Below are 15,080 nucleotides of genomic sequence, written 5' to 3'. Positions count from 1 at the left end.
AAGTAGAGTTATAAATACAACTGTTCAATTCCCTGTCAGCTAGAAAAATAAAAAAAAAGTCATCAGCAGCCGTCCATGGAGTAAACCTTCGCCTATACATACCCTGTAGAACCGAATGTGTGTGGAGCTGCCTCAATCACAGATTGGGTTCTAGGGGAGTCTATGGGCGATGACTAACCGTCCATCAAAATCCAAAAGGAGGGGGTGCAAACTAATGACTGTTTTTCTGTGCTTTTTGCTCTCTACTTTAATTTCTATTTTACCTATAGCATGTTAACATACACCTATAGCAGCTTCAACAAGGCGATGGGAAAGTCAGGTCATCCCTTAATGTCTGCGTCCATAATTGAGTTAGATGGTTATACGATGTGATTACTCCTCTGGATCTAATTTCCTGGTAGCAATAAGATCTGCTCAGTTGAGTCTTGATTAAGAAATCACAAACAGGATTGTGATTGCAGCACAAAGCTAACACACAGGAAAAAGGAAACATGGAAACACAATAAACTGATTAGAGTTTACATCAAATGCTGATGAAGTTGCTGGTTATTTCATGGTTTACTACCCTTATGAAGTTGTTGGGGAAATGTATTGATTAATGCCCTGTCTTATGATACAAAATGTCAGAAATGACTTATCTGACTGGTTTAGCTCAAAATTCTCCTTTGCAATGAAATGGTTGACTTTTTCCTCCAGATTAATCTGCTGAATCGTGTATTAACACTTCCTATTGCAGAGTATAGTTTAGTACTTAACTCAATTGCATTTCAGTTGAAGCTGTTCAAGCAAGAGACTCAATCACCTCCTGTGTTTCATTTTAAAATACCTGTGATGATACTAGTCTACCACTGGCCATGAAACCATGGAGAAAAATGTGAAAACTGTCATAAAAAGTCGAGATTTAGCCATTTTATTGCCTATCTGGCAGCTTTTCAGTCATTTTCATGCATTTATTATGAGCCATTCTGCACAAATGAGTCACTAGATCAGATAGATTAAGCACATATAACCTTTAGTCAGCCATGCTTAAAATCTTAAAACCCATTACATCCTCTGCATGAGTTCCTCCAATGCCTGAAGCAGCAGAGCAAAAACTTTTCCCCCCTCTTTCTCTTTATTATTACTATTATATTAGGCAGAAGTGACATAACAGGACACACTTAAGAGGTTTTGGCTGAGCATCAGACATTCAGCATACTTAGAGGGCAGCCAATAGACTAATCCTCATGAAATCTACAGGGATAACTATTACACGATTCTAGCGTTTGTGGTTTACTATTTTGGATACAACGAGTTCACCCTCTATGCGCTGCCTTCAGAATAAAAGCATCTTCATTAAAGCTTATTCATCGTGTGGGGGTTCAGTTTAGCATATTCTCACTCATCTCCGTCACGATTTTCGTAATTTGCCTTCATTATTCAACCCTGTCGCATTTCCTGACCCTCAGCTTGATTTGGCAACATTTTTTAAAACCGAGTGATGCATTTTTTTTTTCTCTCTCTCCTCTTTTAAAAAGCCGACTTGGTGATGGTGGTGGTGAACGGGACACCTCGAGCTGACCCCTCGGCAAAACAAAGCCAACTACTAGTCACTGTCTGAGCCCTTTTATCCCATTCTCTTTAATGGAGGCCCTTTCTGACCGGCCATGTTTTGTTGTCCATCCTTTTGACCCGCGCCACACAAGGCCAAATATGGACCGAGCCATCGCTCAATATGGGCTAGATTAATTTTTCAGCTCAGGCCATCTGTGTGGGGGTAAAAGTCATTCAGCCAAAAGTCATAAATCTACAGTCCACGGTGCGTTTTCAATAGGTGCTGTGTGTGGGAGGGGGTGGGGAGAGGGAGTGATGAAGATAGATAGATAGATAGATAGATAGATAGATAGATAGATAGATAGATAGATAGATAGATAGATAGATAGATAGATATAAATAAATAAATAAAAATATCATAGCCTTGTGCTTAGCCTACAACTGATTTATCTCTTTTACCTCTTTATATTTTGGAATAATTGGACTCCACGGAGTAGACTTAGAGGATTTTACACCTTGGTCTTAAGTCAACAATTATCTATTCTTGACCATTTTTCCACGCCAGCAAAACTTCATTAGCCCCATGATGAACATTTTTTCCCTCTAAATTATCCCATTACGTCGGACATAAACAACCCAAAGTACCGCCTCTCATTGGCTGTCCGCAGGGTCACGTGACCCGCGTGGCAGTCTGTCTATTTGACAGCCGCAGGATGGCTTGATGCCAGAGGGGGAAAAAGAGACAGAGAGAGGGGAGAGAAAGAAAAATTAGTATTCTCCTACCAGCCTCGCTATAAATCAATCATGGAGTCCTACGTGGTGAGCTGTAAATATGCTGAGCCGCAGTTCCCACCATGTGAAGAAGATTACAGTAATTTTAGTGACCAAGGGGGGTATTACAACAACCCTCAGGACAGTGGTACTTATGGAGGGGGCTATCAGTCCGTACAGCCCCCACCGCCTCCATACACAGCACAACAAACCGGCTATCAACACTCTTTGCAGGGGCACCAAAGGGAGGATGGAGAGGAGCAGTCGCAGCACCAAGGTGCGCCCTACCCCGGTTACAGGGACAGGGACACAGAAGCAACCAGTAAGCAGAGATTCCCCGTGGGTGACCTGCAGTGCCAGGCCTGGATGACCTGCGCCAAGCCCGCTCAGGTGCAGAGGAAGACGGCCTGCCAAGGGAAAGACAAGCCGCCTATTGTTGTCTACCCGTGGATGAAGAAATTGCACATCGCTCAAGGTGAGAAGGCTAGAAGATTTAAATCCCTCTAACTCCAAATCACGTCTCCTCCATTTCATTTATCCATGATTTTAGTTCCCCTGATTCCAATGTTTATGTTTCACGTCTGCCAGTCACACTCTTTCTTTCTTTCTTTCTTTCTTTCTTTCTTTCTTTCTTTCTTTCTGTCCATTTGTGAGCATCGTTTTTTGTGTTGTCGAGTTATTTATGATCTTAGTGAGAGTCAGGGAGAATTACAACCCCTATAAAGTTTTATTGCCCTGCCACGGCTTGTGTGTGTGTGGTGTGTGTTTGTGGGTGTGTGTGTGTGTGTGTGTGGGTGGGTGTATGTGTGTGTAAGCGTGTCTGTGTGTGTATGTGTGCGCGCGCTTTGGTGTGCAAGGCTGTGGCTGAACAAAAATCTGCAGGTTAAGAGTAAAAATCGTTTCTTGGACGTCTTCCTGGTCATCAGCAAATGGACAGCAGCACTAACAATCGTCTAATAATAATCAGTGCTGCAATATTAATTAAGATTTAGATAAGATTTAAACAAACCTGCAGGCTACTTGAATTCGCTTTAGCTTAATTTTGTAAACCTAGGTATGATGTGCATCGGCCTGCCATAATAAAAATAGGTCTTTACCATGGATCAAAAATGATCCAAACTAGAAGTAGCCTTTTATAAATAAAAATAGAAGGCTGTAATTAAATGCGGATTAAACAAAAATAAATAAATGGATAAATAAACTCTCTAATTTCACCCCCACTTCATGTCATGTTTTCTACAGTAAATCCGAACCACGTGGGCCCGGAACCTAAGCGACTACGGACGGCCTACACGCGCCAGCAGGTTCTGGAGCTCGAGAAGGAGTTCCACTTCAGCCGCTACCTGACGCGCCGCCGCCGCGTCGAGGTGGCTCACACGCTCGTCCTGTCCGAGCGCCAGGTGAAGGTTTGGTTTCAGAACCGGCGCATGCGCTGGAAGAAAGACAACAAGCTACCAAACACCAAAGGCAAAAACAAAAACAAGAAAACGACGGACAACAACAGCAGCAGCAGCAGTGACAGCAGCAGCAGTAACGTGAAGGCGGTGATAACCGTGTGAGCAAATGATGGTGGGAGCACAGTCCGGCCGCCATGTTTGCACCTTCATTCTCCAAAACAGATTCGGGGTGGCTACAGCGAACTGTAACATTCATGAACTACTTTAAAATTACGGGATCTCCATTGACAGGCCGAATTGTTTTATAAATGTGTTCATGTATTTTACTTTGTATTGTATTGCATACAATTTAGTTCAATATTTAAATCATTAATAGGCCTGACTGTTTTTGGGTCCCATATCCCCAAAGTGAGATTAGGGAGGTACATTTTTTTTAACCTCCGATAATGAATGCGCTTTGTTGCCGAGTTGGCAAGTTGCATCTACGGTGAGTGGGGGATCTCATGTCTTTGGAGAAAACAGGGTTTTTAATTTCTACAGGGTAAACACAATACAGGGTTTATTAATAGCTACCTAGAGGGTAAAATAGCCTAACTTATGAATATGCACATTACCAAAATGTTTCCAAACTGGCGCTTAAAGGGGCAAAAACCATAAACCAAATTGTTTAGAGTCTAACCCATATAACAGTTACGGAAAATAATGTTGTAGCATTTTTTTGTACCTATGAAGCTACATCCAAAAACCATGCATATTAAGTAGGATAAGTAGCCATACTGTGCAGATTTTTTTTTACGAGCGAATGTATCCTGTTTATGGTGGACTGAACGTCACACTTCTGTACGCTTGGAAAATAAAGCCAAAATCGGAGGTACAGTTTTTAATGCACGATGAGGACTCTATATCCACCATATTTTCTCAGGGCTACAGGGTTGAAACAGACAGAACTTTTTAAAACGTATATTGTTTGATGAAGCATCGAGGTGTTTTGAAATAAATCCTCTCAGAAACAGTATCGCATTTTTTATTACACGCTCTCTTTGATTCCAGTTTAATATGCTATTGATTTCTGTTATACAGCCTATAGGCCTACGCAGTACTTATTTCTATTTGTATTATTTAGAAACATATTTTGATCTTTGTAGCAAGCATCATCTCTGTTCGGTTTTGTATGTTTAAATTTTTCAAAAAAAAAAGAAAAGACAAAAGAAAGAGAAATAAGAGAAAGAACTCTTGTGTAAGGATTTTATATGTGAAATGTTTTAATACTTAGATGATGAAAAATAAATGTTTCAAACTCTAAAAGTGCGCATATTTTCTTTACACAAACACACACTCACTGACACACGCAGACACACACGCAGACACACACGCAGACACACACGCAGACACACACACACACACACACACACACACACACACACACACACACACACACAAACACACTATGTCCGTGTGCTCCTTAAGTGGAGGAAAGATTGCTTTATGTTTGAGGGTGACGGGTTGGTGAGAGGCGAACTCCAGATGTGGCGCAGAAATATTACATAGCCGGAATAACTGATGGCTGGAAAACAAATTCACAATTGTCATCTTCAGCCCATGATATTCATAACCAACAGGCCAATTTTTGATCACAATTTAACGTATAGTGAAAGACGAATAGCCTACCTCGTCCGCGATATTTCAAAAGAAATGCGTTACTGTGGAATTGTTTTTCCCGTTGGGGGATTAAAAATATGCTCAAAAATATTCGCAGGATACAGTGACCCCTGACATTCAGTCATTGGAGCCACAGTTTACTGTTATGAGCCAAAACAAAGATATATTAGTCAAAGATGCTGGTGTGGAAATATTCACAAGAATGATGGGGTGGTTTGTTAGAGTATTTATAAAAGAACGTTTCTCAAAAATATAGGTTGTTAGGAAAAATATGAACTTCATTAAGATGCTTGTTAGTTTGAGATAAAAAAAAAAAAACACACTAGCTTTTGGCATCCCCTGGTTTAAGGCATAATTTGGAGGAACGCATGCGTTTTTACGCACTGTTTACGCACGGCGTATGGACGACATGGGCTACTTAAGGTGAACGAAATCATTTTTCTCTGTCTTGGTGCTCGTGCGCGTGTGTATATGTGTGTGCTTGTGCTATAATGGTGGTATGTAAAGGAAATGGGAGGCAATAATCAGTGGCTTCCGTTCGAGACGCGGTTAAATGTGCAGGAAGGGGCTGACATGTAATATCTATCACGTGCTGGAGATCCACCTCAGAGCCGTTAAGTCAGACCAAAAAAAAGCCAAAACATTCACTATCAGGCAAATTGAATTGGAGGTTCGAAATTCCCAACAGTTTCAATAACCCGTGGGGTAGTTTTGGTCCACTTTGGAAAATTTAGTCGACCATTTCAAAACTGAATTAAGCCTGTGTTTATATACCCATTTACTTTATGGATATTTTGTTCACATTGAAATGTCCGAAAAATATTAAAATCGAAGATAGCTGCATTTAAGTTTTGTGCAAGTGTTATACACCGATGTAATTTCTTGAATTAAACAACATATAAAGTCCCCTTCGTTATTTAATCCTGTGTACTGTACAGTGTTTTGTAATCTTATCTTGAAATGTCCGAGGAGACAGTGCATAGTGGACGTATGAGTGCAGTGTCTATATATCACACGAACCTGCCTTTCTGCAGCCCGACTGTGGTGAAGCAAGGACGACCCCGGCTGGCTCCATGAGGTACTGCAGTCTGTGAGAGAGTTGAAGAAAGACGCATTATCTCTTTCACGCTGAGACCAGATCATTGTGATTTAACTTTGGGAAACAAGACAGACTGTTATATATTCTTCATAAGACTAGTCTCAATGCTTAAGCAAACATTGGTTGATTTTGACAATTAAACAACAGAGCAAAGGTAGGCTGTGCATCATACAAACCAACATTACCGAAATCTGTTTCCATATCTTTGTTTGTTGGGACCGTGTCAACGCAGAAGGAAAAGCATTTTTAAAGCTACTCTCATCCCAGATGTTTCGGTATCACTATTGACCCTGTTAACAGGAGACTTTTGGCCAAAGGAGTCTTTGGTTGCCATATTAAAGCTAATGAAAACAGAACATTTATTATTATTTACATTCAGTGTAATGTAAAAAAAGAAAAAAATACTTATAAGATATATATGCCAAGTTTGGTTTGTGAAGACGTGTCAAAAAATATTTTGTAACCTCTCTGTCAACGCTGGCAGTAGAGAAATCACCAGTCAAAAGGGTTACTCGTCAAACTACCAACACTGTGATAGACCCCACCAAGGTATGCTCCGCCTTTCTCTTAACCCTGTGCACAACGTTTTAGAAAAATCACAAACTATGATCACAATAAAATCTATGGTACACATCTGACTTATATATTATACGGGATTCTAAAGCGGAACAAAAGTCCAGAGCTACATTTCCAATTGACGGACACCAATTGCGGACGGACCGGTCGATGACTGCAGAACAAGCGCTTGCCCTTTTAACTTGTATGCAGAGGAATTGCCCTCGTTTCACAAAATATTCATCGTTTAGCGATTAGGATTTTAAAAGCATCATAATGTCTCTTGCGGCAGAGGCTTTTGTGTCGCAGATGGCAGGTAATGTGTTGACTTTGTCCCCAGCTGCTGTTATGTGTTTTAGCTAACTGTAGCCAGCTAACGTTTGTATTAATGCAACATATCTGGACGTGTCTTTGCTTAAGTAAGTGACCATGACTATTAAATGTAGCAGGGCTGTTGGAGTTTTATGGTATATGATTGTCCTTGTCCATGTTTTCCTATGCAATGACTAGCTTGGCTAGACTAGCCCTCACACAAGGTGTGCCCTAGACTGCTAACCAGGTGTAGAGCGAAATATGGGAATATAGTGCAAGTTAAGTTGTTTACTCTGATTACTGTAAATAATACACACCAATGAGACGAATGCACATTCAAGTGAGGACATTTCAGGCCGGTTCACGTCGTTGTCAGGCTCAGCTACGTGTTGGGTTCCACTGTCATGAAATATGCTAATATTACATCAAATTCAACCATCGACGTGAGACGGTAGACTGAATAAATAAGCGTGAGACCCTCAGTGACGAATACCTCCTTTTCGCGCAATTTTGAGGGCTGGTCGGTACTGGTCTGCTCGGTGCTGCCACTCGTGGACTGGAGCGTTATTGCAACCGACTTAGTACTTATTATTAGCTTAGTATCACTTCCAGCCAAGCGGCAACCTCTGGTCTAAAAATATGAGTCCAATGCGGAAGTGCTAAAAACTGCAGTTCATTGAGGATCCACTTGAGGCTGGCTCTGGAAGTACAGGAAACCAGATACACACCAATTCATAAAAGACAACCTTTACAGCAGAAATAAACATGTTAACAGCCTGGTACAAAAGACGAGAGTAGTCTGGATAGCTCATTTCTCGATCGGGACACACTGTACGGGGGATGAATTTTTTTCTAACGCGGGAATTTTCGTAGATATTGAGATTACGAGTCTTCCCAAGAGAGGCACTGCTGACTTGATTGACAGGCGGGAACACTGTAGCTGTTGGCTAGGAGGCTCAAAGCCCGCCTCTTTATGTCACAATCGCTCGACAGCAGCAACATGGCTGTCGCTGCCGATTGGCCTCAAAACAGCGCTTCAGAAACAGATGGGTGACGTCACTGATCCTACGTCCATATTTTATACAGTCTATGATATTACATCAAATTCAACCATTGATGGTAGACGATAGACTGTTTAAATAAGTGTGAGACCCTCTAATTGACGAATGCCCCCTTTTTTCTGCTCAATTTTGAGGGCTGGTCGGCACTGGTCTGCTCGGTGCTTCCACTCGTGGGCTGGGGACATTATTGCAACTGTAATTACTTTTTACTTAGCTTAGTATGACTTCCAGCTATCAGAGGAAGCAGTGAGCTCAAAGTTACTGAGTAGAACTCCATTGAAATTGTACAAAGTTACCTACCGTTAACTGTCAATTCTACAAAGGTTGTATGGAGCTCAAGGACGTTTTCACCAAATGGCAACCTCGGGTCTTAGTCTTAATATGTAGCCTGTGCAGAATTGGTAAAAACAGCACTTCAACAAGCTTTCGCTTGAGATTTGGTCTGAGTTGCTCATTTCTCTGTCCGCACACACTGTAGGGGTGAATTTTTTGGTCTTTTTTAAGGTATTAAACTAATGAATTCTGCCCAAATAAGACCATGGCTGACTTGATTGACAGACTGACTCCCTTTAGCTGTTAGCGAAAAGGCTAAAGGCCTGCCTTTTTACCTCACACTAGCTCGGGTGAGGTTAAGTTGTGTTCAGCATTTCCAATATGGCGCCAAATACATATACTTTTATTGTAAGTCGAAAATGAATTTTAAACAACTTTCCCTTCCGTTTGGCTCACCATGGCCCTACTTCAGGACCCCTAAAGGTGGCGCTCATGACATCGATTCTTTACTTCACCTGTCAAGGGCATTTTGGATCCTTATGTTATTCATATGAGATGATGCGCCTTTAAATGATTGTTCAGCAGTTTTTGCAGAATTGCTTTGCATGATGTTATGCTATCGTGCGCCATGTATCAGGTACTGAATGGTGCATTGACCTTTGATAAAAAACCCTGTTGCAAATAACTTAACTCAAAGTTATAGAGGGTTTAAACAACAGTTGTCCATTGCACATGTTGACACTCATTTCCAGTGGAATGGGGTTCTTCCATTTAAGGGGCAAGGACATGAACATGGTGAAATGCTGTATTGGTGTGTCTGTTAGTGTACATCTAGATTAAGCTAACAGCCTTAATTTAGTTACTAGTTTTTTGTGCAAGTAAGAGAAGCATGTTTACTTTTTAGGTCTTCAAGCAACATAAACTTTACTTTATTTTGTGAAGCCAGTTTATTAAATTTGAATTTGTGGGTCTTTATTTGACATTGACAGCTGCTGAACCTTGGCCTGAAACTGCAACCTTGTACCAGCCACTGAAGGGTAAGTCACTGATCTGACATGGACGAAAACTGGACTGCAGTATGGTTTTTGTTGTACTTTACACTGAATTCATTTTTTTATTTTTATTATTATTTTTTTTAACAGAGGATCAGATCCTGCTCTCAGACTGTGCCTCATCTCTTGCTGTTCAGGTAATGTTTGTCTGTTTACAAAAATCTATGTTGGCGTAACAACATTTATCACAATTTAAATTTGATTCCCAAACAGTTCAATGATTAAACCTGCATCATTATATTTGATTACCCTGAAAAAAAAAAAACCCAACAGTATGAATATGTGACATCTGTTAAAATGTGAAACTCTTTCGTTTTTTGATATGATGCCATTTTGTCAAGCATTTCACCTTCACCAAGAAATGTAGCTTCTTTCAGTTGGATACCTTGCCATATTTAGAATTGACTTCAGTGCAGGCTCCAGTTTTGTATGCAACATCCATCTGTGAATTGGAACATTATTTAATAGATTGCTTTCAATATATATAGATCCATTTTTATTTATTTTTTCTTATGTCTCTTATTTGTTGATAATTCAGCACAAACCTTGTTTGTTTTTTCTCACTATGGCAGGCCTACCTCAGGATGTGCGGTCTACCTGTACAGGTGGTTTGCAGAGCTAATGCTGAATACATGTCACCTTCTGGTAAGCACATGTTCTGCTGCTGAGGTTAATTTACTGCCCTCTTGTGGTAAAAATACACAGTTTGAATATCAGCATGCATGTATCTTATGTAACATGTCAAGGATATTCATTTTACATTTCTCATTATAAGCCTTTGCAAATCTAATATTGTGTATCCAACTGCTGTTTTTAAGTGTTTGACTCATTCCGCACACCATAATCTTGTTATGAGGCTAAAAGAACATTTATAAAAAAGTACTTACTGTCCACATGTACAACCAGCAGTTGGAACACAGTTTCTTAAGGTGCATTTCGACCAAGAGTTCGAGGGGTCTTTTAGCCCCCAGAACTACTTTCCCTGGAACTAAAAGGTTCCTGTGCCCCCATTGTTGTCTGCATTTCGACCGCGGGCTGAAGTCCCGGGTAGATTGTGCAAATCAGGCCAGTGATGTATGGAGGAAAAAAAAATGTTAAATGATATTTTGAAATCTTAATAAAAAACTAAACTAGTATGCATTCCCAGGAACTCCTTCTGTGTTTCAACAACTGTGTAAACTCCACACACAGTTACGTTCAACCAAAAGTCCCAGGACCTTTGAAAAGTACTACCCCCCCCAGCAGGGGCTTTTCAGGGGGGAGATTATCTACCCCTGGACTAAATTTAGACCCTGGTTCCTCTGGTCGAAACGCACGTAGTTCAGGGGTAAAGTCCCTAGTTCCGGGGTAAAGTTCCTGCGGTCGAAAAACGCCTTTAGTCTACTTGGTTCTTACTGGCTGTACATTACACGAAGGATAAACACTCAGTATCTCTGTACTGTAGCTGGCTCTAAAATTGACAGCAAATCAGATCGTCTCTGATCAGACATTTACCATTATTATTCAAAAAAGGCTTTAAATGACTCTAGGTACCTCACTGCGGAGCTCTGGGTTTAATTCTTATAGATGTGGGGGTTGTTCCTTTAAAAGTGACAGTAAAGATCTGTGGTGTTCTTCCTCTCTCTCTATGTATTGGTGTGTTTTTGTCTCTGTAGGTAAGATTCCCTTCATCCATGTAGGTAACCAGGTTGTGTCAGAACTGGGACCAATTGTGCAATTCACCAAAGCTAAGGTGTGTACCACACGTATCAGAGGCAGAGCTTCTATATATTAGTGAGATTTAGTTTTTTTTAAATCAAAGATGAAAAGTAAAATAATTTTGACCATCCTTTGTTTCTCAGGGTCATTCTTTGAGCGATGGCTTAGATGATGTTCAACGAGCTGAGATGAAAGCGTACATGGAGCTAGTCAACAACATGCTGCTAACTGCAGAGGTACACACACTCACAAATAAACACTGCCAGGAAACGACACAAACACCTGAACCTGTATAACACTGTTTCAGAGAATAACCTCAACACCTTTCATCCGCATCCCTCTCTTCTCTGCAGTTGTACATCCAGTGGTGTGATGATGCTACAGCTGCTGAGGTGAGCGTACCTACCTCAAGATTGATCAAATAAACAGTTTAGGCAGTTGTGTGTTAGATTCTAAGTACCTGTTTTTCTGTAGATCACCCGTCCCAGGTACAGCAGTCCGTACTCGTGGCCTCTCTGTAACATCCTGTCCTATCAGAAGCAGTGGGAGGTCCGCAGGAAGATGAATGCTGTCGGCTGGGGAGGGAAATCTCTGGAGCAGGTTAGAGACCACTGACATCTCATGATTGAAAACTGGTTTCATGCTAGCAAAGAAACTATTTATATTTTTTGTTGTCTGACATACTTGAAAACTTTTTGTGATGTGTTTCAGGTTCTTGAGGATGTGAGTCAGTGCTGCCAGGCTCTCTCTCAGAGGCTAGGAACCCAACCATACTTCTTTAATAAACAGTAAGTATCCTTCTGTTTGTCTGTCTCTCACAAGCTGATAGTAATGGTAATGCGAGGTAGTATTCATGTGTACTTCAGTGATATGAGTGTCTGGAGAGTCTGACTAAGACAAAAAAAAAAAAAAAAGCATTTACAACATCAAACAGCTTTAGCACCACCTTGTGGTTTTAAGGATGTAGTGGCCTCTATATAATGTAGAAATAGGACTTCTTTTTGAGACATGGCCTGTGTTAATGGCTTTAAACAAGTCTTAAAAAAAAGCATCCCATGTTCCAGTTTCAATTGTAAGTGATACACTTTAAATACATATTTTTTGTTTACATGAAAATTTGATTTTATCAGCACAGTAACATAATGGAGGAGGTCACAACACATATTATAGTCCCATATTTTTTGCATAATGTTGTGGATGTGTAGGCAAGTGTGCATGGAGATAATTAATAGGGGTGCATAAAAGATATCAATATGCTGAAAATGTTTGAATAGCATATTAATAGGTATTGATCTGAAACACACAACGAGCCCTCTTATGCAATCCTGTCTTCCCAAGTTGAGTGTTATGATGTAAGGGAGCATTGAATTTCTATTGGAGGACTTTACTGACCAGCTACTGAATCTAAAGGTGCATTTCGATCAAGAGTTCCAGGGTCTTTTAGCACCCAGAACTACTTTCCCTGGAACTAAAAGGTTCATGTGCCCCCATTGTTGTCTATGTTTCGACCGCTGGCTGAAGTCCCTGGTAGATTGTGCAAATCAGGCCAGTGACGTATGGAGGAAAAAAATGAAATTAAATAATACTTTGAAATCTTAAAAAAAAAACTGAATGAGTATGCATTCCCAGGAACTCCCTCTGTCATTCAACAACTGTGTAAACTCAACAAACCCCGTTATGTTCAGCTGAAAGTCCCAGGACCTTTGAGAAGTACTACCCCCAAAGCAGGGGCTTTTGAGGGGGAGATTAACTACCCCTGAACTAAATTTAGTCCCTGGTTCCTCCGGTCGAAACGCACGTAGTTCAGGGGTAAAGTCCCTAGTTCCGGGGTAAAGTACCTGCGGTCGAAAAACGCCTGAACATGATCAGAAGTAGGAAATGTTAGTCCATGTCTTAGCTTTACTTGCTGCTCGTGTAAAAAACAAACAACAAAAAATAACGTTTGACTTGGCTGTCCAGTTTAATACATTTGAAAAGTGATTTCAGTTCAGGGGTTGGTTGCAGCAGTAACATTCTAAGTGTGCCTCTTTTCTTTTGCAGGCCTACAGAGCTGGACGCGTTGGTGTTTGGTCACCTCTTCACCATCCTGACTACCAGACTGACCAGCACTGAGCTGGCAGAAAGGATCAAGAGCTACAGTAACCTGCTGTCCTTCTGCAGACGTATTGAACAGACCTACTTTGAAGACAAGAGCTCGTGAAGGACAAAAAGAAGACAAAACAAGTTCTCCTCCTCTGTATTTTCTCATCCTGTACATTCTGCCCGTCCTACTCTCATTCCCTCTCTGTAGTTCTGAGAAGCTAAAAACAGCTTATATTCCCCATGCCTGTCCCTTTGTGATTCTTGCTGTCCTTCACCTCCTTTTTGCTTTGTATGTGTGTTTTGTTGCATGCAGCTGATAGGAGTCAAATGGGGCAAGTTTTTTTTTTTAGAATTTAGATGTGCGTATTGCACATAGATAATTACAGCAGGGCTGAAGTTCTGTACTGTAATTCCAGTCATTACTGGCATCAAAGTAGGCTAAATTCACAGTAAAGATCATTCTTAAGAATGCTGAGAAATGCTTTTACTTAGCGGAACATAGAATCAACGTTTTCTAAGAACACAAACCACATGTGCTGGTAGGTCTGATCTGCTGACTTGTTTTATTGAACTGGCAGCCATCAAATGAGTTCTCATTAGACCATGGAGCCTTTTTCTTTCTAGCATTATGGGAATTAAATGAAAATATAGGTTCTAGTAATGCCACTCTTCATTGATGAACTGATTCATTTCAGCAGAGTGGATGATTTCCAAAACAGATGGCACAGGCTTGTTTATGTACTCTTGTGTCTCTGTTATTTGTATATGCTACACAGGACTACTGTTTACTCTGACTTGCATCATGGTGCATTTAAAAACTCTCAGACTCTCAGAGAGGTTGGGAATGGATTTATCTGCTATGTGACAAGGCTGCCTTTCAAAAGGCACGACTCCACTTGAGCTAGGTTTGAAGTGAAATGGCTCGCTTTTATTTCTCCTTTTTTTTTCCTTTCAGGAACTCCATGATATTGTAAGAAATCTGTGGTAGTGTTAAACTACAATTGCTTTTCATCTGTACAAAAACCACCATCACATGAACATAATGACAATTAAGAGGATGTGACTTATTCTTAGTTTTTCCACTGTCTTTTTTTCTTTGTGTGAATTAAAAGTGCCTACAAATTAAAGTCATCAAATTCAATCTGCTGAGTGTTTCTGTGGTTGTTTTTAAAGTACCTTTAATCAGAGCCTGGTAAATCATTTTATAATGCTTTTTCTCACATTTCAACTCCTTTTGTATGTCCCACAACACATTTCCAAGAAATTATATTCTGTGTTTGGCATTTTTGTGTGTAGGGTCTTTAAATAATGATAACAGTACTGTTCAAATGGCATTTCCTCTTATTACAACTACAAGGGCAGCCAAATATTCATTATATTCATTTTCTTGCTTTTTAACTCTTTATTTGCTTTTTTTCCAATATTGACAAACATAAAGCACAACAAATACACCAACCACACACAAACAAACATGAATATAGTAAGGGGCTCCTTCTCAATATATATATTGTTGTTTTATGAAGTCTTTTCTGCATGGCAGGTATCACCACCTGTCTTTTTATTCTGGTAATCAGTCCATTTATTCCAG

General features: G+C 40.4%; 2 protein-coding genes and 1 long non-coding RNA gene across 3 annotated transcripts in view; 2 read left to right on the top strand and 1 right to left on the bottom strand.

Moving 5' to 3' along the window:
* LOC117811281 overlaps positions 1-7,833 on the bottom strand; it is a 39,423-nt gene extending 31,590 nt beyond the window's left edge. Inside the window, exons 1-2 of the long non-coding RNA XR_004630968.1 lie at positions 7,644-7,833; positions 6,381-6,448 (exon numbers count right to left, since the gene is read on the bottom strand). This is a non-coding gene — a long non-coding RNA (uncharacterized LOC117811281). The remainder of the gene's footprint in view (positions 1-6,380; positions 6,449-7,643) is intronic.
* Positions 2,336-4,857, top strand: LOC117811280 (homeobox protein Hox-D4b-like). The gene is made up of 2 exons (XM_034681456.1): positions 2,336-2,779; positions 3,547-4,857. Exons 1-2 carry the CDS (start codon positions 2,338-2,340, stop codon positions 3,861-3,863), a joined length of 759 nt encoding a protein of 252 aa, XP_034537347.1. The 5' UTR covers positions 2,336-2,337; the 3' UTR covers positions 3,864-4,857.
* mtx2 (metaxin 2) lies at positions 7,166-14,633 on the top strand. Its single transcript, XM_034681454.1, has 10 exons — positions 7,166-7,330; positions 9,650-9,697; positions 9,803-9,849; positions 10,285-10,357; positions 11,368-11,444; positions 11,554-11,646; positions 11,764-11,802; positions 11,885-12,010; positions 12,122-12,198; positions 13,451-14,633. The coding sequence occupies exons 1-10, from the start codon at positions 7,291-7,293 to the stop codon at positions 13,608-13,610; spliced, it is 780 nt and encodes a 259-aa protein (XP_034537345.1). The 5' UTR covers positions 7,166-7,290; the 3' UTR covers positions 13,611-14,633.
* The last annotated feature ends 447 nt before the right edge of the window (positions 14,634-15,080 follow it).

This window comes from Notolabrus celidotus, chromosome 4 (assembly GCF_009762535.1).
Source record: "Notolabrus celidotus isolate fNotCel1 chromosome 4, fNotCel1.pri, whole genome shotgun sequence".
In the NCBI taxonomy this organism is placed as follows: domain Eukaryota; kingdom Metazoa; phylum Chordata; class Actinopteri; order Labriformes; family Labridae; genus Notolabrus; species Notolabrus celidotus.
This window is presented reverse-complemented; position numbering and strand designations above follow the sequence as displayed.

Excerpts from the sequence above, each read along its gene's own strand:
- LOC117811280 (XM_034681456.1), top strand. The coding sequence starts at position 2,338 with ATGGAGTCCTACGTGGTGAGCTGTAAATATGCTGAGCCGCAGTTCCCA. Across the intron at positions 2,780-3,546 it reads GAAATTGCACATCGCTCAAG|TAAATCCGAACCACGTGGGC; the intron begins GTGAGAAGGCTA and ends TGTTTTCTACAG.
- mtx2 (XM_034681454.1), top strand. The coding sequence starts at position 7,291 with ATGTCTCTTGCGGCAGAGGCTTTTGTGTCGCAGATGGCAG. Across the intron at positions 11,445-11,553 it reads TGCAATTCACCAAAGCTAAG|GGTCATTCTTTGAGCGATGG; the intron begins GTGTGTACCACA and ends TTTGTTTCTCAG. Across the intron at positions 12,011-12,121 it reads GAGGGAAATCTCTGGAGCAG|GTTCTTGAGGATGTGAGTCA; the intron begins GTTAGAGACCAC and ends GATGTGTTTCAG.